Raw genomic sequence first — 23,850 nt, forward strand, 5'->3', positions numbered from 1 at the left:
GTATCATCCAAAAAGTAACCACATAAAGTGTTCAAATGAAAATTGAAATTACCTGTATACAGGGATTATACAGGGATTATAAATAGATATAATATCTTGTACCTTTTTAAAAATATACTAAGTGATATTTAGATAAGTATATTTAGTGTGATTTAGTGACATAATGTTGTAACCCTTCTTGTATGACTATACATGTACATTTAGATTCGAAACTGTGAAAATACATGCTTAGAATTTTTACTAATACCTTAGAAATTACGGAAGATTGCTATATGCGACGATTCCGCAATTACAGTACTAGACTGGAATAATTTTAGGTTAAATCTTTAGTTGAAATAGTTCTTAGAACCATTTTTGTTTCTGAATAAGTCACTTTCCATTTTTGTTTTACCTGTGTACGACATATATATATATGTGTATGTAATATATATTCCTAGGTATGATCAGGTATATTTTATTTCCATTTGCTTTTACATCTTCATTTTAAAAATGGAGGTGACAATAAAAAACCTAGAGCATAGATGTACGGGGTTTCCATAATTTAAATCACAATCCAATTAACGGATGTCCTAACCTGATTGACAGTAAGACAATAGCAAATACCCGATATAGTCCACCGAATAGCAAATTGCCCGCGGCCAGGTAATTGCAGGTGAGTTCGATGAATGGCGGCGTGTACAGGTAAACAACATCCTGGTCAAGGTATTACATAACCATCAAACCAAAGGCATGGCTAATTATATATCTATAATATCGGTGTATCTACTCGTATATCGATTAAAAATTGAAAGCGACCGCACGGTCTGAAAAAATAGTTTGTTTTGCTTAATATCTCAATTATATGATCTTTTATAATATCAAAAGTAAATTCTTTCTACCACATGTTGAAACGTTTTACGGTATTGCAATAAATGTATCTCGATTTATTCGGTTAGCAACACACAACACAATGTTTGTAATGATCAAACATCGGTGTGTACGTATGTCAAGCATCATATCCTTGATGCTCTAATCAAGGATTTCTTAAATTGTAACGTAAAATTTCATTTTACAGTCACAAACTTTGCAATTCACAATGTATCAAAGATACAGACTACAGGAAAATGTTATCTAATTAAAGCTTATTCGTTGCTGAACTCCTCGACAAAAAATCTGAAACTTTTATTTCTGTGTGGATTTTCTTTCATAATTACACGAAGATACCTGCTATTAGAGCATAAATTAGAGTATTTGAAACATCGAATTTCACTCTTTTAGTTATTTATATTAGAGCCAACGTTATTGTTCGATTAACTTCACTCAAAAGTAATCATAAAAAAAATCTTTGATCGGCTTTTCCTGTGACCGTCGATGTAAGCAAGGACGTATATAAATCCTTGATGTAAGTGATAGCACATCAGTTATAGTACAGCTATAAGCCACGGACTATTATGACGTCACACGGTTTAGAGCTAGAAAATATGCATGATCGGGTGGTCAGAAAATTTGACCTCGATATCGGCGGTTTACAGGTTATTCCGGTCGCGCGCGGCGCGGAGAGGTTTAAATTTCTACACGGTCTGATAAAGCCATTTCCATCATAAACTGAAATTATTATTTTTGACTGCACAAATCCTTTAAGTCTCTGGTTTAAATACTTGTAGATGACTTGTGTGCACATTCTGAAGATTACTATACATAACGTAACCACCCGTCCAGCTAATCCCGTACTTCGCTAAGATTTCAACCAATTTGCAACTCATAAAGAGATTATTTTTACGTCTACTAGCAACTTTCAATGTTAATGTTCCCTTTCAATATCTTTGTCTATAAAGTGTATACAATTATTGTCGGCCATTTTCTCGCTTCGTGCTCCTACTAGTGCCGCCTAAATACAATGAAATATAAGCGCCCCGTAAGTCGAGCCTCGTAAGTCAGGGCGCATCACGATTCCGTTAACCTTCTCCACCATGTATAGGTCTAGTGTGAATTCCTGTCTAAACAGGATAATCACACTAGCAGACATGGCGAGAACCTGTAAGTGCTGTTCTTGTCACTCAGCGATGGAGGGAGACAATGAAAGAAAGAGAAAGGGAGAATTAAATATGTGGAAAAATGTTAATCGCTAAGATGAATACAAGTATGTGTTACTTTTTACTACAGTCTTTAGAAAGAATGCATAAATCATTGAAAAAAAGTAAGAAATCTACACGAAAGTTTTACCCTCATTAAATATACATAATTATCCACCAGCCTCCGCATCCAGGTGAAATTGTACAGGGTTACGTTGTTCATCGCGGTTCTCACAATTACGCTTTCGTCCCGCATTGCTTAACATTTTATAAGAAAACGAAAGTTCATGACAATGCTATTTAATAATTTAAAAAAATCAGAGAAACGTAGCAACAATCCCCAATCGCTGAAAATACGTTTTTGAAAATCACAGGTAGGTGTGTCGAGCGCCGTATGCAAGCATTGATAGTGATGAGCTGCGCTGCCTCGCATAGGGTCGATTACGTCACGCACCAAATAAGTCTCGTTACCACAATACATGTCCTGACACCGAAATGCGGATATCTAGGTGTCCGGCAACTAATGACTCCGAGTGTCTTGAAAGGAGAACACACCTCATTTTATCGTGACACAAATTCTTTGATAGTAGAGTATAGTTTTCCTTTAGCTAGATGACTCTATGTCATGGTACCATTTTTCAAAAATCTTTGTTGAAGTTAAAAGTTAATGGCTTAAGTTAACAAGCCGATTCCAAACAGTACATACAAATTAATGGTAACGGCCTTCTAGCGTAGATAATAATACTTGACGAAAATAAAAGATCCACGACTGCTTGACCCGCGGGCAATTTTCACGGGTCGCTGCGCATGTTACATGTCCCTGCGCGGTAGCAAGTCGGATACAATGGAGTTTGTTTTGACAGTGATTTTAGCATGAACTTGAATATATATTTCACTTTTCATAACGTAGACAAAACGTACAATACAGTGTATTTAATTAAATAAATGCATGTCAGTTTGCATCATGCGTATTGTAACTGTATTCAAGGGACGTGCATTTGATATTTATTTGTGTCTTCCCTGTACGATACGACATATCATATAGAATTACCGTCGGTATAGTAGATTTTGTAATGTTCATTTTGAATATATAGCACTTGTTCCAAAATATGCCTCAAATAATGTTGTGATATATATAAATCAGCCATTCAAGAAATGTACACAATTTCGTTAATCAAAACAGATTCCATAATATGCATAACTTCGACAAATAATTTTGTTAATCAGCCATTCAAGAAATGTACACAATTTCGTTAATCAAAACAGATTACGTACGTTATCAGAAACATATCTATATATTATATTTATAACGTAATAATCAATAAACTTGAAATACACAATATGTTAAAAAACATCAAATCTTTGTACAGTGTAGTTAAACTATGACCGATTCCAAGGATTTAAACGTCCTTGCCGATTCCAACACAACCCTAATATGTAAGGAATTTTCAATAAATTTATACAGTGAATGCAAACTTTGGAGAAAAAGAACTGTAAATATAGTAACTGAAAACTATATATATTCCATGCTCAGTTGCACAGCACATGCGATACGGTAGCGATACAGTGACAGCGATACCGCCAGTCGACTATATATTGGGAGCCGTGCTCTCGTTATGGGTGAGTGGTCAACACACTAGCGAAGCTCGCCCGCCGGCTCACTGCGCTGTCGCCGTAGGGGGTCAATGAGAACAATAGGCAGTGGTATTTCCACGAAAAAAATAACGCTTTAAAAAAAAAATAACGTTTCCAACGATACTCGTAACGTGGTCACGTAAATAATCACATGTTCTGTTGATGCTAACAAAGTTTCACATAAAAATCACGTAACATTCTGGCAATAACATGGGAAACAAAATCATTAACAATCATTGCTGACACTAACACGTGAAATGAAATGAATAACAATGCAAAATAAATAATAACATCAGCCACTAAATCTAACATCATTTAAAAAAGACAAACGCATGCAAAGATAGAGATAACACAGCAGCAAAAATATAACGTGTGCTAGAAAATAATAACATGCTTTTAGTTTAAGATAACTAAAATTTTGATAATAACAGTAAAACAGATATAACCAACATAAATATTTAAAAAATCACGAATATGGTTAAAATAACAGTTTAAGAACGAAAATTAACAGAACAGGGCTACCAGTGTTTTGCACGGCTTTATGAGAATGGGGGCAGTATCTTTAAATAATATTTGATTTTAGAATTGTTTCTATAGACGTTTGTTAAGACAAACAAATATACTTTACCGTTTAAAAATCATATAGGTTCATGAGTTTGAAACACATAGGTACCATTCTTATTAGATACTTAGATACATGTACATGCTTGTTGTAGAGCCTGGGTAAACATGTACACCGGTTCCCGGGGGGGGGGGGGGGGTAGAATTATAGAATATTATAATCAAATTTAATGCAGATTAGGTACTTATTCAACATTGTAATATGGTATTTTATATACATAGTCATGATAATCAGATTTCTGATATATGTAAAAAGCCAGTGTACAAAATTAAATTAATGAAAAGATATTGGATGAAATATGATATTCCAATAATCTTGAAATAAATGTTTTAGTTAACTATACACTTGGTATTTAGATTATTTTTAATTTTAATATATAAAGCTTCATTAACAAATACATTAAAATGCACTACCAGTTAAAACACATATCCCTATTGACTAGCATTGTTGTATAACTGTACGTATTTGTGTGATGAGTACAATGTATGTATGTACAGAGGCTGCCACCTAAGTACAGCATGCTATAAATGGACCTCCTGGGGTTGGGATAAGGTACTACATGTATACAGGTGTTGTTAGTCTGTGATACACTTGACTGAACATATTGAAGGGTGCCCAAAGAAGGCCCCAGGCACCTGGCCCCACTCTGGCCAATGTTAGGTAATTTAGAATTTCATACCCTGTGGTTGATGGAACAGTATGAAGTCCAATTCAAGTGACCATGGCAACTGCAGTCCTAGCCTAGGGGTCTACCTTTCGAGCAGGCAAATTCAAGTGAACAATATACTACATGTATGGATCATACATTAATATAAATATTGTTATCATATAACTCACGCGGTTTGTAAAAGAAGGTCAGAATATGATATTGTCAAATTATCAAGGTTTCTAGAATTGAAATAATTATGACAAATTCAGAATCTAATCAACAACTATGAATCTACAGTTTAAATGGGTAGATTTATTTTGATTCTGTCTGTTTGATTTGTGATCAGACATGTGACCTACATTTCAGAGATCGGTCCTTTGAACAGTGTTGATGCTCACGAGCAGCCACACGCCCGATAATAAATTTTTGCTTTCTTAAGCCAGTGCTTACAGGTTTCTCAATCGCTTGAGTGTAATAAAGTGTAATTTCTAATGCCGATTTTTAACGTCTATAGAAAATTTCTCATTTTCCCAATGCTTTGCAACGCGCCAGGTTCCATGTAGCAAATGTATACGTATTATACAAACTATTTCGCGCACCTTGCCGTTTAGAAAACTATATTCCATATATACATAGTGAAACATTTTATGAAGAATTTAATTCATGTTTATATATCCTTGCTTTTATTATGCCCATCAATATATTCTTTTTAATCAAAATAATTTGCCGATCAAAATATCTCATTGGCGACGATTTGCTTATACTAAAAATCTTACTCCACGCAAGGTTCATCATTTTATGCGTACGAAAAAGAATTTCATCTTTAAACTACTTATCACTAGCTAAGAAAAACAGTTTTTACTGGGAACTATCCATTGACGAGACATAACCGGTATGTGGTTTACCGTACGCAGTTAATTTGCAACGCAGTTAATTTGCTTTTATAAATTCTATAATTAACGTCCTTATTTATAAATTAAATTGTTTGATAATATATATTGATACATTTTACTTTATATGTATCTATTCAAATAAACATTACAGTACGAATGATTTCCAGTAATTAACGGCAATTTTTATGTTGCAATGAATATTATGTTTCTGATCGCAATAACTATTTCTATCTGTCAAAGTCCATATAGACTGCAGAATAAATACATATTTTCTCATATTTCTGTGGCACATCATCTAGTCTGTCTGTGGTCTGGATGTAGTGCACATTTTACCTGGACACGATGTCCACCTGTAGTGGACACCGTGTTCACACGTAGTGCACTCCGTGTCTACCTGTAGTCTAAATCTTGTGCACTCCGTGTCTACCTGTAGTCTAAATCTTGTGCACTCCGTGTCTACCTGTAGTCTAAACCTCGTGCACTCCGTGTCCACTCGTAGTTCACACCGTGTGCACAATGTGTAACCTTTAGTCTACTACCAACTGTATTGTTTTCGTTAAGTTTCTTATTAGGGCTTTTCACTATTTGTGAAAAGACCTATTGTTTTCGTTAAGTTTCTTTTTCTTATTATTATTCTTATTATTCTTCTTCCTGTTTTTGTGAACGCTCTATCGGTCAAACGGTAAGACATAGGATAAAAATGATTTCAGTATGTTCAAACCAAACATCTGAAGGTGATCCATGAACAAAATTAAGTAGGTCAAAAAATCCAAAATGGCCGCCATGACGTAAAACCTTAAAATACAAAAACTGCTATAACTCAAAAAATATGAAAGCTATTGCAAATCTGAAGGTATTTTATTGTAGGGAATGAACATATCTAATTTTTATCCATGACATGTGTCCACAAAATATGTCTCATTAAAAAGCTTGCTAGAGGTCAAAGTTTACCTAATGTTACTATTTTTAGATTTTTTTTCTTTATTCAAATTTTGCCAATATTTTTGCATTACATCGATGCAGTATGTCATTCTGAAGATTTTAATTTCTTCAAGCTTAAAATTGATCCACTAAATAATTTTTTATGACGTATTTAATATTTAACTAAGAATTTTTTGCAAATTTCGAAAATTATATTTTGAACATCTCCTCTTATTTCACCAGTCCGATTAAACCCAAACTCACACATGATCTTCCACTTATCACCGTGACCAATTCTTGTTAATATGGTGTTGATTTGAATTCAAATATGGCCGCAATGACGTCACTTCACGTTTAACCTAGACATCCATAACTCGTTAACCACTGAGCCAATTCCTTTCATGTTTTTGTATGTAGAATAGCATACTGAGAAACTTTGTAATTTTACATTTTTCTCTAAAATGTCAACTTCCGGTTGATCATTGACTCATAATGGAAATTCGCCATTTTCGGTGAAAATCACGAAAAAAATCTTCTTGTCAAGTTCTACATAGTATAGAGGCTTCATGATTTGCATGAAGTAAGCTTAGGTAGTTGACTATCGGGTTTGAAAAAATAAACGAGCTTGACCGTCATCCAAGGTCACAGAGTGCGTGTGATTGTAGAGTTATGAAAATAATCCTGTGAAAATTCAGCTCATTGAGACAGCCGTAGCTCGTTAACCACACAGCCAATTACTTTCATTTTTGGATATGTTATATAGAATTAAAAATGAAACAATTCATTTGGTACAACTTTTCTGTGAAACGTCAACTTCCGGTTGGAAATAAGGGATAAAATTCAAAAATGCAATTTTTCGACAAAATCATTAAAAAATCTTCTTCTCAATTTCTAGAAGACCTAGAGACCTAATATTAAGCATGAAGCATGCTGACATAAATGCCTACCAAGTTTGTTAATGTGATTGACCTTGACCTATACCAAAGGGCACTCGGGCTAACAATCCTAAAATCTTCAAATGACTTATTGTAAAGTTCTGAAAGGCCTACATGTAAGACCTAGTATTGGACTTTTGGTACGTTGAAACTAAGCGCTACCAAGTGTTTTATAAATGACCTTGAACGAAGTAGCTTTTAGGTGAAAAGCCCGTCAAATTGTCCCGGTGACAATTTCTAGTTATTCTTATTATTATTATTCTTCTTCCTGTTTTTGTGAACGCTCTATCGTTCAAACGGTAAGACATAGGATAAAAACGATTTCAGTATGTTAAAACCATGTATCTGAAGGTGATCCATGAACAAAATTAAGTAGGTCAAATATTTCAAAATGGCCGCCATGACGTAAAACCTAAAACCACAAAAACTGCTATAACTCAAAAAGTATGAAAGCTATTTCAAATCTGAAGGTATTTTTATTGTAAGGAATGAACATATCTAACTTTCACCCATGACATGTTTCCACAAAATATGTCTTGTTAAAAAGCTCGCTAGAGGTCAAAGTTTACAAAAAAGTGACTATTTTTAAAAAAAAATTCAATATTCAATTTTTTCCAAACTTTTTGCATTAAATCGATGCAGTATCTCATTCTGAAGGTTTTGATGTCTTCAAATTAAAAATTGGTCCACTAAATAATTTTTTATGACGTAATTAATATTTGACTAAGAATTTTTTGCAAATTCCGACAATTATATTTTAAACATCTTCTCTGATTCCACCAATCCGACCAAGCCCAATATCACACAAGATCTTCCACTTATCACCGTGACCAATTCTTGTTAATATGGTGTTGATTTGAATTCAAATATGGCCGCAATGACGTCACTTCCGGTTTAACCTAGACAACCATAACTCGTTAACCACTGAGCCAATTCCTTTCATATTTTTCTATGTTATGTAGAATAGCATACTGAGAAACTTTGTAATTGTACATTTTTCTCTAAAATGTCAACTTCCGGTTAATCATTGACTCATAATGCAAATTCGCCGTTTTCGGTGAAAATCACGAAAACAACTTCTTATCAAGTTCTACATGGTATAGAGGCTTGATATTGAGCATGAAGTAAGCTTAGGTAGTTGACTATCGGGTTTGAAAACATAAACGAGCTTGACCTTCATCCAAGGTCACAGAGTGCGTGTGATTGTAGAGTTATGAAAATAATCCTGTGAAAATTCAGCTCATTGAGACAGCCGTAGCTCGTTAACCACAGAGCCAATTATTTTCATTTTTGGATATGTTATGTAGAATCAAAAATGAAACAATTAATTTCGTTACAACTTTTCTGTAAAACGTCAACTTCCGGTTGGAAATAAGGGACAAAGTTCAAAAATGCAATTTTTCGACAAAATCATTAAAAAATCTTCTCAATTTCTAGAAGGCCTAGAGACCTAATATTAAGCATGAAGCATGCTGACATCAATGCCTACCAAGTTTGTTAATGTGATTGACCTTGACCTATATCAAAGGGCACTCGGGCTAACAATCCTAAAATCTTCAAATGACTTATTGTAAAGTTCTGAAAGGCCTAAGACCTGGTATTGGACTTTTGGTACGTTGAAACTAAGCACTACCAAGTGTTTTATAAATGACCTTGAACGGAGTAGGTTTTAGGTGAAAAGCCCGTCAAATTGTCCCGGTGACAATTTCTAGTTTCCTTCTATTATTGGAAGAAAAATTAAACAATTAACTTTCAGCACTTGAACAGAGATCGTTTTACACAGAAAAACTCCTTGATTATGTCGAAAAAAATAATAATTAGACAACTAAAAATGTAAGTTAGCTCTGGAAACATTGTTATATAACTTAAAAGCAGTTACCTATTGTTTTTATCAGCTTGAATGTCTGTAAAACGTCTCTGAACTGAAGCTGCACCTAGCGACCTAGTTTATGCTCATTTCGATTTTGTTTTCATTTTGAAAAATAAAAATTGTTTCTAATCCCAAATTATTTGGTAAAGTAATGAAGACTATATTTACACATTTTAGGAATGAAAATCTGTTACAAATTATCAACACAAAAGTCACTGAATTTGATCAGATGTTATTGGGAAATATGACTTCAAAATTGGGAAAATAAGGCATTTTTTAGCTAGGGGAAACAGCCAAAGTTCGGCTGTAGATTCGACCAAAAAAAACACTGTCCTAGCATACTACAGGCTTAATATGAGTACCCTGGGCCTTCTGGTTGTTGAGAGGAAGTTGCTTAAAGATGTTAGCCTATTTGACCCCTGTGACCTTAAATGAAAGTCAAGGTCATTCATTTGAACAAACTTGGTAGCCCTTCATCCCAGCATACTACAGGCCAAATATCAGTACTCTTGGCCTTCTGGTTATTGAAAGGAAGTCATTTGAATGAAAAGTTTACACACGGCGCACGACGACGGACGGTGCATGATGACAATAGGTCATCCTGACCCTTTGGGTCAGATGACCTAAAAAGTCAAATTATTGTAAAGGAACAATAAAGTACAAAGACATGTGCCACCTAATTTGTCTTTGTCATTCCATCAGCTAAATATCTTCAGACAATACCAAAAAAATATCATCTTTAGCATTACAATGTGAAAATGCTATTAAATGTGATTGAACAGACCTCTGTCCCAGAACACTACCAACATTTTTGAAATGATTGCTGGATTGATGGCTCAGAACACTACCAAGGTTGAAATGATAGCTATATTGTTGGTCCAGATTACTGCCAAGGTTGAAATGTTTGCTATATTGTTGGTTCAGATTACTGCCAAGGTTACAATGATTGCTATATAATTAGTTAAGATTACTGCAAAGGTTGAAATGATTGCTATATTGTTGGTTCAGATTACTGCCAAGGTTGAAATGATTGCTATATTGTTGGTTCAGATTACTGCCAAGGTTGAAATGATTGCTATATTATTGGTTCAGAATACTGCCAAGGTTGAAATGATTGCTATATTGTTGGTTCAGATTACTGCCAAGGTTGAAATGATTGCTATATTATTGGTTCAGATTACTGCCAAGGTTGAAATGATTGCTATATTGTTGGTTCAGAATACTGCCAAGGTTGAAATGATTGCTATATTATTGGTTCAGATTACTGCCAAGGTTGAAATGATTGCTATATTGTTGGTTCAGATTACTGCAAAGGTTGAAATGATTGCTATATTGTTGGTTCAGATTACTACCAAGGTTGAAATGATTGCTATATTGTTGGTTCAGATTACTGCCAATGTTACAATGATTGCTGTATTGATTGTTCACAAAAGGACCAAGGTAAAAATGACCAAGAAAACTACCAAGCCTGATGCTTAAAAACAGATTGAAATGGTTGCTAACAATATCTTGAATACAAATGCTTAGAAGGAATATTATTTCTGGCATAGATACCATTTAAAGGATGTTTAAATCCCGAAAGATTTTTTACTATTGGTCCATGAACCACATTTAGCAGGTTTCTAGAAGACTTGAAAGTTGTCTCCAGTGAAGGCATGTACATGGCTTTAGACAATTTGGTAAGCACTGTTCACCCAAAGGAGAGGAAATGCTGAACAAGATACTTTTAGTGAAAAGTAGCTATTTATTTTATAAAACCCTCTAGAAATATGAATAGATATTCAACGATACAACATACTTAAAATCTATCAATTAAATTTAAGTCATTTACTTCATACATTACATCATTTGTGATTGTTAGAATCACCAAAAACAGTGTTACATGTATGGTCTGTTGAAGAAACAATCTTCAATATCTTAATTGAATTCACTTATCACTATGCATGGAAATAATGTCTTGTGCATGCTGGTAAATGTGATGTTTTCAATGCTCGGTGATGTTACAGGAACTTAATGTACACCAATTAAAATTGCTGTGTGAGATTTTCATACAGATTCTAAGTGATCTATGGTGACAAAGTTCTTCAGTCTAAAAATAGGTAAAAACTTACATTATCTACTTTCTGCACTGACAAGAGCACATACTTAAGCAGATTTATTTTGGGTTAATGAATAATTGTCTGTCTACATATTGATATAAAAATAGGTATTTTCCTAATTTTATAGGTCTGGTTTGTTTATGGATTTGTACTCTATCAAAATGTGATAAAAACCTAGTATAACTATAATAATATGTTTTAAATTAGGACCAAATCTCAGTGTACGATACATGTAGACAGAGTAAAGCACAACTTCAGGTCAATCAAATTAACTCTTTATGACAATTAACAGAACCACCAGAACACATACAATGTGTTTTAACTACCGTATTTGACCCAATAAGTGCCCAGGGAGCTTAAACATTTTTAACATGTCAGGCCTATGGGCCTTAACAGTCATATGACTATCGGCACAAACCATAGTACACAGTAGTGGCTAACAATTAAGGCAATATAAGAAATTTTTAGTGGAAGCTGTAAGTTTCCAAAATATTTCATGACTTTGACCAAAAGAATATCGGTAGGTAAAGATCATTCACTTGAACAAACTTGGTAGCTCTTCATCATAGTATGCTACACTGAGGCTAAATATCAGGTTTCAAGGCATCGTAGTTATTCACAGAAGCCGTTTAAAAATATCAGCCTACCAGGTATTTGACGCCTAAGACCTTGAATGGCAGTCAATGCCATTCATTTAAACAAACTTGGTAATCCCTCATCCCAGCATACTACAGGCCTTAAATATCAGGTCTCTAGGCCTCCCAGTTATTCACAAGAAGCCATTCATTAATGGCAGCCTATCTGACCCCTTCGACCTTGAATGTTAGTCAAGATCATTAAATAATTTGAACAAACTTGGTAGCCCTTCATTCCAACATGCTTCGGGCTCAATATCATGCTTCTAGGCCTCTCAGTTATTCACAAGAATCTGTTTAAAAAAATTGAGCAGTCTATTTGACCCCATGACCTTGAATGGCAGTCAAAAGTCATCAATTTGAACAAACTTGATAGCCCTTCATCCCAACATACTTCCGGCTTAATACCAAGCCTCTTATCACTTATAAGAAGTTTTTTTAAAGATTTCAACCCATTTGACCTCTGTGACCTTAAATGGTCGAAAAGGTCATTCATTTGACAGGTTTCAGATAAATTGTCTACTAGAACAATTGAAGAACTTGTCATGAAAGATCACATGGTCAAATACAACAGAACCTGTCATGAGAGACCACACTGAGTCCAATAAAATAAAACCTGTCATGAGAGACCACACACAGTCCAATACAACAGAACCTGTCATGATAGACCACACAGTCCAATACAATAACACCTGTCATGAGAGACCACACAGTCCAATACAACAGAACCTGTCATGAGAGACCACACAGTCCAATACAACAGAACCTGTCTTAAGAGACCACACAGTCCAATACATAAACACCTGTCATGAGAGACCATACAGTCCAATACAACAGAACCAATACAACAAAACCTGTCATAAGAGGCCACACAGTCCAACACAACAAAACCTGTCATAAGAGACCACACACTCCAATACAACATAACCTGTCATGAGAGACCACACAGTCCAATACAACAGAACCTGTCATGAGAGACCACACAGTCCTATACAATAGAACCTGTCATGAGAGACCACACAGTCCAATACAGCAGAACCTGTCATGAGAGACCACACAGTCCAATACAATAGAGCCTGACATGAAGACATGAAAGACCACACAGGCCAATACAACATAACCTGTCATGAGAGACCACACAGTCCAATACAACAGAACCTGTCATGAGAGACCACACAGTCCAATACAATAGAACATCTCATAAGAGACCACACAGTCCAATAGAACAGAACCTGACATGAGTGACCACACAGTCCAATACAACAGAACCTGACATGAGTACATGACCACACAGCCTAACACAACAAAACCTGTCATAAGAGACCACACACTCCAATACAACATAACCTGTCATGAGAGACCACACAGTCCAATACAGCAGAACCTGTCATGAGAGACCACACAGTCCAACACAACAAAACCTGTCATAAGAGACCACACACTCCAATACAACATAACCTGTCATGAGAGACCACATAGTCCAATACAATAGAGCCTGTCATGAGAGACCACACAGTCCAATACAATAGAACATCTCATAAGAGACCACACAGTCCAATACAACAGAACCTGACATGAGTGACCACACAGTCCAATATAACAGAACCTGTCATGAGAGACCACACAGTCCAATACAATAGAACATCTCATAAGAGACCACACAGTCCAATACAGCAGAACCTGTCATGAGAGACCACACAGTCCAATACAATAGAGCCTGTCATGAGAGACCACACAGTCCAATACAACAGAACCTGTCATGAGAGACCACACAGTCCAATACAATAGAACATCTCATAAGAGACCACACAGTCCAATACAACAGAACCTGACATGAGTGACCACACAGTCCAATACAACAGAACCTGTCATGAGTACATGACCACACAGTCCAATACAACAGAACCTGACATGAGTACATGACCACACAGTCCAATACAACAGAACCTGTCATGAGTACATGACCACACAGTCCAATACAACAGAACCTGACATGAGTACATGACCACACAGTCCAATACAACAGAACCTGTCATGAGTACATGACCACACAGTCCAATACAACAGAACCTGACATGAGTACATGACCACACAGTCCAATACAACAGAACCTGACATGAGTACATGACCACACAGTCCAATACAACAGAACCTGTCATGAGAGACCACACAGTCCAATACAATAGAACCTGTCTTAAGAGACCACACAGTCCAATACAATAGAACATCTCATGAGAAACCACACAGTCCAATACAACAGAATCTGACATGAGTGACCACACAGTCCAATACAACAGAACCTGTCATGAGAGACCACACAGTCCAATACAACAGAACCTGTCATGAGAGACCACACAGTCCAATACAACAGAACCTGTCATGAGAGACCACACAATCCAATACAACAGAACCTGACATGAGTACATGACCACACAGTTCAATACAATAGAACATCTCATAAGAGACCACACAGTCCAATACAACAGAACCTGACATGAGTACATGACCACACAGTCCAATACAACAGAACCTGTCATGAGAGACCACACACTCCAATACAACATAACCTGTCATGAGAGACCACATAGTCCAATACAATAGAGCCTGTCATGAGAGACCACACTGTCCAATACAATAGAACATCTCATAAGAGACCACACAGTCCAATACAACAGAACCTGTCATGAGAGACCACACAGTCCAATACAATAGAACATCTCATAAGAGACCACACAGTCCAATACAACAGAACCTGACATGAGTGACCACACAGTCCAATACAACAGAACCTGACATGAGTACATGACCACACAGTCCAATACAACAGAACCTGTCATGAGAGACCACACAGTCCAATACAATAGAACCTGTCTTAAGAGACCACACAGTCCAATACAATAGAACATCTCATGAGAAACCACACAGTCCAATACAACAGAATCTGACATGAGTGACCACACAGTCCAATACAACAGAACCTGTCATGAGAGACCACACAGTCCAATACAACAGAACCTGTCATGAGAGACCACACAGTCCAATACAACAGAACCTGTCATGAGAGACCACACAATCCAATACAACAGAACCTGACATGAGTACATGACCACACAGTTCAATACAATAGAACATCTCATAAGAGACCAAACAGTCCAATACAACAGAACCTGACATGAGTACATGACCACACAGTCCAATACAACAGAACCTGTCATGAGAGACCACACAGTCCAATACAATAGAACCTGTCTTAAGAGACCACACAGTCCAATACAATAGAACATCTCATGAGAAACCACACAGTCCAATACAACAGAACCTGACATGAGTGACCACACAGTCCAATACAACAGAACCTGTCATGAGAGACCACACACTCCAATACAACAGAACCTGTCATGAGAGACCACACAGTCCAATACAACAGAACCTGTCATGAGAGACCACACAGTCCAATACAATAGAACATCTCATAAGAGACCACACATTCCAATACAACAGAACCTGACATGAGTGACCACACAGTCCAATACAACAGAACCTGACATGAGTACATGACCACACAGTCCAATACAACAGAACCTGTCATGAGAGACCACACAGTCCAATACAACAGAACCTGTCATGAGAGACCACACAGTCCAATACAATAGAACCTGTCTTAAGAGACCACACAGTCCAATACAACAGAACCTGACATGAGTGACCACACAGTCCAATACAACAGAACCTGACATGAGTACATGACCACACAGTCCAATACAACAGAACCTGTCATGAGAGACCACACAGTCCAATACAATAGAACCTGTCTTAAGAGACCACACAGTCCAATACAATAGAACATCTCATGAGAAACCACACAGTCCAATACAACAGAATCTGACATGAGTGACCACACAGTCCAATACAACAGAACCTGTCATGAGAGACCACACAGTCCAATACAACAGAACCTGACATGAGTACATGACCACACAGTTCAATACAATAGAACATCTCATAAGAGACCACACAGTCCAATACAACAGAACCTGACATGAGTACATGACCACACAGTCCAATACAACAGAACCTGTCATGAGAGACCACACAGTCCAATACAATAGAACCTGTCTTAAGAGACCACACAGTCCAATACAATAGAACCTGTCATGAGAGACCACACAGTCCAATACAATAGAACATCTCATGAGAAACCACACAGTCCAATACAACAGAACCTGTCATGAGAGACCACACAGTCCAATACAACAGAACCTGTCATGAGAGACCACACAGTCCAATACAATAGAACATCTCATAAGAGACCACACATTCCAATACAACAGAACCTGACATGAGTGACCACACAGTCCAATACAACAGAACCTGTCATGAGAGACCACACAGTCCAATACAATAGAACCTGTCTTAAGAGACCACACAGTCCAATACAATAGAACATCTCATGAGAAACCACACAGTCCAATACAACAGAACCTGACATGAGTGACCACACAGTCCAATACAACAGAACCTGTCATGAGAGACCTGTCCAATACAACAGAACCTGTCATGAGAGACCACACAGTCCAATACAACAGAACCTGTCATGAGAGACCACACAGTCCAATACAACAGAACCTGTCATGAGAGACCACACAATCCAATACAACAGAACCTGACATGAGTACATGACCACACAGTTCAATACAATAGAACATCTCATAAGAGACCACACAGTCCAATACAACAGAACCTGTCATGAGAGACCACACAATCCAATACAACAGAACCTGTCATAAGAGACCACACAGTCCAATACAACAGAACCTGACATGAGAGACCACACAATCCAATACAACAGAGCCTGTCATAAGAGACCACACAGTCCAATACAACAGAACCTGTCATGAGAGACCACATAGTCCAATACAACAGAACCTGTCATAAGAGACCACACAGTCCAATACAATAGAGCCTGTCATGAGAGACCACACAGTCCAATACAATAAAACCTGACATGAAAGACCACAAAGTCCAATACAAAAGAATCTGTTATGAGAGACTTCAATGTTCAATACAATAGAACCTGTTAAAATGTTCATAAATCTGCGATGATAATTCAGTAATTAAATAATCAAATAACAGGATTTTCAAAAAAAACAAGAGGCCTAAAGGGCCTTAACGATCATCTGACTACCGTGGCAATAGTAAAATTAATTATCTATGGTGTCACTTTGTCAGGTCCATATCAGGATCATTTTCAATTTTATTCAACAAATTTTATTTCAAACAAGAGGCCCAAGGGCCTTAACATATAGGAAATTAATTAGATATAGTGTCATGCTAGCAATCTTCGATTTGGGATCAACCAGAGATGTAACAATACTTTGTCGGGACCATGTCAGGATCATTTCATACAAGTTTCAGCCAAATCGCACCGGTAGAACTTAATTAAGAAGAAGTTAAAAATGTGTTTTCAAGATGGCGGCTGTGGCGGCCATCTTGGATTTCGGATCGACCCGAAAAATAACAACACTTTGTTGGGACCATGTCAGGATCATTTCATGCAAGTTTCAGCCAAATTGCACCGGTAGAACTTGAGAAGAAGTTCAAAATGTGTTTTCAAGATGGCGGCTGTGGCGGCTATCTGGGATTTCGGATCGATCCGAAAAATAACAACACTTAGTCGGGACCATGTCAGGATCTTTTCACGCAAGTTTCAGCCAAATCGCACCGGTAGAACTTGAGAAGAAGTTCAAAATGTGTTTTCAAGATGGGGGCTGTGGCGGCCATCTTGGATTTTGGATCAACCCGAAAAATAACAACACTTTGTTGGGACCATGTCAGGATCATTTCATGCAAGTTTCAGCCAAATCGCACCGGAGAAGAAGTTCAAAATGTGTTTTCAAGATGGCGGCTGTGGCGGCCATCTTGGATTTCGGATCGACCCGAAAAATAACAACACTTTGTCAGGACCATGTCAGGATCATTTCATGCAAGATTCAGCCAAATCGCACCGGTAGAACTTGAGAAGAAGTTCAAAATGTGTTTTCAAGATGGCGACTGTTTCGGCCATCTTGGATTTCGGACAACCCAAAAAATAACAACACTTTGTCAGGACCATGTCAGGATCATTTCATGTAAGTTTCAGCTAAATTGCACTGGTAGAACTTGAGAAGAAGTTCAAAATGTGTTTTCAAGATGGCGCCTGTGGCGGCCATCTTGGATTTCGGATCGACCCGAAAAATAACAACACTTTGTCAGGACCATGTCAGGATCATTTCATGCAAGATTCAGCCAAATCGCACCGGTAGAACTTGAGAAGAAGTTCAAAATGTGTTTTCAAGATGGCGACTGTTTCGGCTATCTTGGATTTCGGACAACCCAAAAAATAACAACACTTTGTCAGGACCATGTCAGGATCATTTCATGTAAGTTTCAGCTAAATTGCACTGGTAAAACTTGAGAAGAAGTTCAAAATGTGAAAAGTTAACGCACGGTGGACGGCGCACGACGACGGACGAAACATGACGACTATAGGTCATCCTGACCCTTCGGGTCAGATGACCTAAAAATATGTTAGTTAATAATTTTGCATTTATGTGTTTTTTGTGTTCAGCTATACTTTTAATAGAGAAATGGTCTTCTTATTAAGCGTTTTCTGTTTTTAAGTAGAATAAGCTTGCCCTCAGGTACTAGCTATCAGACAAGCAAGCCTAATTAACCCACTAAACTCAAACTTCCCCTGAAAAAACTTTGGCCCAGTGTTCCGCATTTCAAAGTCATTAATACAAACCATTTCTCTTAACTTCCTTTCATCTTCAGATCTAACCTACATATCAGGCTTTTTGGGATACTTGGCTCCGGCTAAGATGTCTTATCTTTTATAAATATCTTCTAGAAAGCTCACAATCACCTGGGTGTTGTGGGTGAAATAAACTGCCAAACATTTCAGCCATTTTCACATAATACAGATCTCAATATATCATTCATTACAGAACAAAAATCTCTGAATTCTTAGAAGGAACACATTATGGTACACCACCCTGCCAGTACTGTATCTGTAATAATATCAAATTCACCAGTACTTTTATGTAAAGTATATGATTACATTCATAAAAAGCTACTTTGTGGACTATGAAGATAACTTATAGTAATTTTCTGTATAAATGTTAAAGAACATATGCTTTTTTTATTTATAGGGAACAATTTGTAATGTGTTAAAACTTACAACTTGGAAAAAGTGAAAAAGAAAAAGTCTTCCAAATAATATATCAGAAAACCTTGAAATGCACATTGATAATATAATTACTTTCCGATTTAACAATTTTTTTGTTCATAACACTAAAAAATTGTATTTATTCTATTTTTTTTTTTAATAGACATGGTAGCATTTAGCAGTTTAAGCCACAATACATTTTTGGCAACATTTGCACTTGCCAAATTAGAAACTTGCTTGCCACTTTAAAATTATTATAAAAATTAACCAATTCATTCATAAATATTATATTTATTAATTGTATATAACAATAGTTGTTTCACATTTTATTTTCAGAAAGACAACTATAATGTGGTAGTTTGTGCAAATAAAAATTAAAAAAAAAAAAAAAAAAAAAAAAACTACATATTATTAAAGTGTTTTTGTCTAAACTTAACTGTAAACAGCAGCAGGATTAGAAGTCCTTTTTCATCTTGGTCACATTTTTGCAATTTTGTTGGCTGAAATAACTTTTTACATTTTAGCAAACTACGTAAAACATTCAGAAGAAAGATTTTTTCACAGAACACCTCTAAACTTTTACATACCATATCAATGTCACTGTTTTTGAGACACTTGAAAGTATACAGAATTTCAAAGTGTCGACAAAGTGACGATAAGTCGTTACACTATATGTGTGGAACGTTTCTATTCTTTATACAATTCATTTCAACTATAATTTTGCACACAATTAATGACAGCTGTATTGATTGGAATATTAAGTAAATGTAGATGTATTTAGAATGAAGAACGATGCACCTGCTCGCCAAAAAATGCAAGTACAATATTTTTCAACACGCCATTTCATAAACCAACTCGCATTTGGCGGTGTGCAAGTGTTAATTTCGAACCTTGAATAGATGAACAAAATAATTATAAGCATCAGTATGACTTTTTGTAATTTCATTGCGTTATGAAAAAATTTGTTTGCAATTTTTTGTGATAATCCACTTGGCACATTCACAATTGCAAACAAGTTTGTGTCATATCCTTTCGAAATTGACAAAAAAGTAATATCAATGCTTAAACAATATTGCATTTTTGAAAAGGTATTTATACCTTTAAATATGGCAAGCTGTGAATACTTTGGGTAGAACTTAGCATATGTTTTGAAAGGTATATACTGGTATCTGGTTGAACAAATTATATTGTGTTTTTTGTTTTGGGGTGTTTTTTATGTTGTTTTTTGTGGTTTGGAAATAGCTCTGGATGGGAGTCATATAGAGGTTAACTATAAGCCTCAATATAGCAGGTATGCATGACAAGTGTGTTGTTACAAAAAATGTACCATACCTTTGTCAAAGAGGGAGAGGGTGCAGGAGAGTTGGGGTAGTGTCCTATGCTCGGTTAAACCGGACGTTAAGCCCCATCAATCAATCAATCAATCAAAAGAGGAGATTCAGCATGGAAAGAACGAGCACATTATGAGGAATTCTCCATGAAGATTTTCCTGCAAATTGGAGGTACAAAACTATTCTCTACGTGCTATACAAAACTTTCAAAACTACATGTACGTGAACTTACCGAATCCTCACAGTCTGTAACTTCTGTCTCAATCTTAATTCTCCACTTCCTCGCTTTAGTTGATTTTCTAGACATTTTCTCAGAGGAATTGATATGTTACGCCGTCAGCATCCGGATAGGTTAATAGTTTGTTCTTCTGCCAAATCAGGAAATGAAAACAATGTACTTATCCACGATATCCATTATATACCGTATAGAACTATCAGTCCTGTCAGAAGATTTCCCTGATGCCTTCACACAATGTCCGCGCACTCTCTGACTCCAACAACAGAGATGGACATCTTTACCATTTTTATGATTACCTGACGCAGAAACGTCAACAAATCGTCTAGGTCAATTATCTAATCTGGTTGATGACGTCAAAAGTAGGCTTATAACTTTTTGTCAGTCACTCAGCATCCAGGTTTAGCAGACGATTCCATTTTGGATAGGAACACGGGAGCATTTTGGCGGGAAAATTACAAAGTGGACTTTTTACCATGAAGAATATTAGAATATATGACAAGATATGTCTTTCCAAAAAATGCCTGTTCCACATTAACATAAGTTTATCAATATTGTCTGATTCCGATCACTCACGTCTGCAATTTTTGTTGAAGCCACAAAGATGAAATCCCTCCTTCTGTTTGTGTGGGAAGCTACATGTGCTAGTGCGTTATAAATAGCACACACGTGTTTTATAAATAGACAGGCTGTATTAAATCGTCACGATGAATGACGTTCCCTTGTCAGTTTGATGGTGTGAAAGGGGAGCATTCTGTTAGGTGTGATGGAGAGCCGATTTAATTTTTATTTCACTTTGCGTGATGTGTCACAGGGGCGTAGGAAGCGGGGGGGGGGCGCAAACATGTCTTTTTGCCCCCTCCCTCCATTTTCGCCGACTGAAATGATCTAAAAATGCACATTTGAAATAAACAAGGGTCCTCCTGCTCATTTTTCATACTTCATTTCAGAAAATGTTCATTCAATACACATGAACTAGACAAAAAATGTCCGTCGAGGGATACTAGTATTTTATAAAATGTCTCTTAAAGATGCTCCGCCGCCGACAAAGCATAAAGGATATTCATCAGTTGAACAATAATTGGTGTTTGATCATGAATATATATGTCTAATTAACACACAAAAATAATATAAAATAATTTATTTTGCCTTTGGTGCATGCGCAATCAGTACTTCCTTCCATATAGGATATAGTGACACGGTTTTTTTTCGGGATACAATTAATTATTTTTCATAATTTTAACTTGAAGTTAAATCAGAAGCTCAAACTTTTCAATGGTGGTAATGGTAACTTTTGTAACTGAAGAAAAATACTAAATCGTCTGCTCCTGTTTTTGATAGTGAAAAATACCATTTGTCAGCGGTGGAGAATCTTTAAAAGATTTATTTGTTTATACAATGTATGTTTTAACAAAACAATTAATTCATTATTATTTTGAGTTACACAACAATGTGCCGATGGTGCGAAGCCGGTTTGTTCAGATCGAGCAGGGTTATTACAAATGGTAATTTTTCTCAATCAAAAACAGGAACAGACGATTTAGTATTTTTCTTTAGTTACAAAAGTTATTCACTTTACACCATTACCACCATTGAAAAGTTTGACCTTCAAATTTTACTTCAAGTTAAAAATATCAAAAATAATTAATTGCATCCCGAAAAAAATCCGTGGCACTACATGTATGTCCTACATGTATATGGAATGCAGCACTGATTGCGCATGCACCGAAAGCAAAATAAATTATTTTGGATTACTTTTTGTGTTAACTAGAAATATGTATACACGAGTAAACACCAATTATTGCTCAAATGATGGGTATCATTTATGCTCTGTCGGAGGTAGAGCAGCTTTAAAATATCACTTAACATAGTTACATTTTCCGTCCTAAGCTTTGGAGTCATTTTCTCTATATATTGTCGTTTTTCTAAATTACAAAAATATTTAGTACTTTTTTCATCCTCTACTTTCCACCTTACCTTTGACCCAGTTATAATACCCTGTATCTTTTTATCCCTCACTGTCCTTAATTTACTTTCGGCATCAGATATTTCTTGTGTAATACTTGGATCATCAGCTGTGTGATATCAATCATACAAATCCATCAATATTTCCGTTAAAGTGTTTTCTTCTTTATCCCTTTACCCCTTTTTATAGGTGGAATAACTGATTGTCTTTCCTCTGATTGCTAATTTGATAGTTTCCCACAATAATTGGTCACCAATGCTGTATACTGAACCTTCTGTCCTATCATTATTGTCTATTCTATATTGGGCTATTACCTCACTACTGGTTAGCTTTACTAAATCCACATCAATGCTGTATACTGAACCTTCTGTCCTATCATTATTATCTATTCTATATTGGTCTATTACCTCACTACTAGTTAGCTTTACTAAATCCACATCAATGCTGTATACTGAACCTTCTGTCCTATCATTATTGTCTGTTCTATATTGGGCTATTACCTCACTACTGGTTAGCTTTACTAAATCCACATCAATGCTGTATACTGAACCTTCTGTCCTATCATTATTATCTATTCTATATTGGTCTATAACCTCACTACTGGTTAGCTTTACTAAATCCACATCAATGCTGTATACTGAACCTTCTGTCCTATCATTATTATCTATTCTATATTGGGCTATTACCTCACTACTGGTTAGCTTTACTAAATCCACATCAATGCTGTATACTGAACCTTCTGTCCTATCATTATAATCTATTCTATATTGGTCTATAACCTCACTACTGGTTAGCTTTACT

The 23,850-nt window shown here is 36.1% G+C and overlaps 1 protein-coding gene across 1 annotated transcript in view; it reads right to left on the bottom strand.

Moving 5' to 3' along the window:
- The window catches only part of LOC138320547 (uncharacterized), a 263,661-nt gene extending 242,273 nt beyond the window's left edge, over nt 1-21,388 (bottom strand). Inside the window, exon 1 of the mRNA XM_069263579.1 lies at nt 21,081-21,388. Coding sequence (XP_069119680.1) covers nt 21,081-21,155 — 75 coding nt within the window. The 5' untranslated portion in view covers nt 21,156-21,388. The remainder of the gene's footprint in view (nt 1-21,080) is intronic.
- Nucleotides 21,389-23,850: the final 2,462 nt, after the last annotated feature.

This window comes from Argopecten irradians, chromosome 4 (assembly GCF_041381155.1).
Source record: "Argopecten irradians isolate NY chromosome 4, Ai_NY, whole genome shotgun sequence".
Taxonomy (NCBI): Eukaryota; Metazoa; Mollusca; class Bivalvia; order Pectinida; family Pectinidae; genus Argopecten; species Argopecten irradians.